The sequence below is a fragment of the Calidris pugnax genome, unplaced genomic scaffold (genome assembly GCF_001431845.1).
Source record: "Calidris pugnax isolate Ruff unplaced genomic scaffold, ASM143184v1 scaffold30, whole genome shotgun sequence".
Classification (NCBI taxonomy): domain Eukaryota; kingdom Metazoa; phylum Chordata; class Aves; order Charadriiformes; family Scolopacidae; genus Calidris; species Calidris pugnax.
This window is the reverse complement of record NW_015090776.1, coordinates 4,972,171-4,973,866: the sequence shown is the minus strand read 5'-3', so window position 1 is coordinate 4,973,866 and position 1,696 is coordinate 4,972,171. Positions and strand designations below refer to the sequence as shown.

At 66.7% G+C, this 1,696-nt stretch overlaps 1 protein-coding gene across 1 annotated transcript in view; it reads left to right on the top strand.

Moving 5' to 3' along the window:
* The first annotated feature begins 992 nt into the window (after positions 1-992).
* Positions 993-1,696, top strand: part of LOC106890884 (C-type lectin domain family 18 member A-like) — a 3,772-nt gene continuing 3,068 nt past the window's right edge. The window contains exons 1-2 of the mRNA XM_014946979.1: positions 993-1,500; positions 1,598-1,695. Coding sequence (XP_014802465.1) covers positions 1,147-1,500; positions 1,598-1,695 — 452 coding nt within the window. The 5' untranslated portion in view covers positions 993-1,146. The remainder of the gene's footprint in view (positions 1,501-1,597; position 1,696) is intronic.

Below are 1,696 nucleotides of genomic sequence, written 5' to 3'. Positions count from 1 at the left end.
TCTTCTCCCCTCGAGTCTCCATGGAGACCCGGGTGCCTTCCCCATATCCCCGGCTGCGGCCGGACCCTTCGGGGGGGCATGAGGCCCAGATGGGGATATGGGGAAGGCATTTGCACCCCACAGACCCCTTGGCCACATCCCCAGCCCCTGCTCTCATGTGTGTGTGTCCCCCCCCAGCCCTCAGCCTGAAGGAGACCTTCCTGGTGCTCTCGTTGCACAACAAGCTGAGGAGCAAAGTGCAGCCCCCCGCCGCCAACATGCAGAAGCTGGTGAGTACTGTCCCCCCCCCACAACCTTGGATATCCCCCACCCCATGCCCAGGGAGAGGGGCAGCCCATGGGTGCCACGCAGTAGTTCATTAACAAGTTAACGAAGCAGAAGAGCTGGCTGGTGTGGGGCCCCCAGGGAAGAACATGCCACCAGCACCAGTGTGCACCCAAAGGCAGCGCTGGTCCCTTGGGGTTCCTTGTGGGGTCCCCCATGCCCTTCTGATGTCCCCTGATCACCCCACACCTGCACACACCAAGGGCAGGGCTGGTCCCTTGGGATCTCCCACATCCCATGATGTCCCTCAACCACCCTGCACACCACAAGGGCCAGGCTGGTCGCTTGGGGTCCCCACTGTAGGATCCCCTGTGTCCCATGATGGCCCTTGATGGCCCTTAATCACCCCACACCTGTGCACACCAAGGGCAGGGCTGGTCCCTTGGGATCTCCCACATCCCATGATGTCCCTCAACCACCCTGCACACCACAAGGGCCAGGCTGGTCGCTTGGGGTCCCCACTGTGGGGTCTCCCATGTCTCATGATGGCCCTTGATGGCCCTTAATCACCCCACACCTGCACACACCAAGGGCAGGGCTGGTCCCTTGGGATCTCCCACATCCCATGATGTCCCTCTGATGTCCCTCAACCACCCTGCACACCACAAGGGCCAGGCTGGTCACTTGGGGTCCCCACTGTGGGGTCCCCTGTGTCCCATGATGGCCCTTGATGGCCCTCAATCACCCCACACCTGTGCACCCCAAGGGCAGGGCTAGTCCCCTGTGGGGTCTCCTCCACATCCCCTGGTGGTCCCCCAGTCACTGCAGGGGGTAGAGCTGCTCGCTGGGGTCCCTTGCAGCATCCCCCATGGCAACCCTCCGATGTCCCCCAGTCATCCCCTGGACCGACCCCCTTGGTGGTCCCCAAACTTCCCCCTGGGGGCTTCCCCCAAGCATCCCCCACACTGGGGCTGTCCTGGAGACCCAGGGTGGCTCCTGGCCCCCCTGCAGGAGTGGAGCGAGGAGCTGGGGCGGCTGGCAGGGGTGCGGGTGGCCAGCTGCCTGGAGGGTCCCGCTCCCCCTCCGGCCCCGCAGCTGGGCTGGAGCGAGTCCCTGCTGCCGGCGGGCGCCGGGGGCTTCGTGGCCGTGCTGGAGCGCTGGTTCGCCCAGGGCCGACACTACGACTACAGGACGGGGCGCTGCGCCCGGAACGCCACCTGCCGCCATTACACCCAGGTGGGCAGGGGGGGCTTCGGGAGGGCGAGGAGGGGGAGAAGGGGGCTGTGGGGGCTGTGGGGGCGCGTGGACAGGGGTGACAGACGCTCTCTCGCAGCTGGTGTGGGCCACAGCGGGGCGGCTGGGCTGCGGGAGGCACCTCTGCGCCGGCGGCCATGGCCCCAGGGAGGCCTTCGCCTGCGCCTACTCCCCGGGG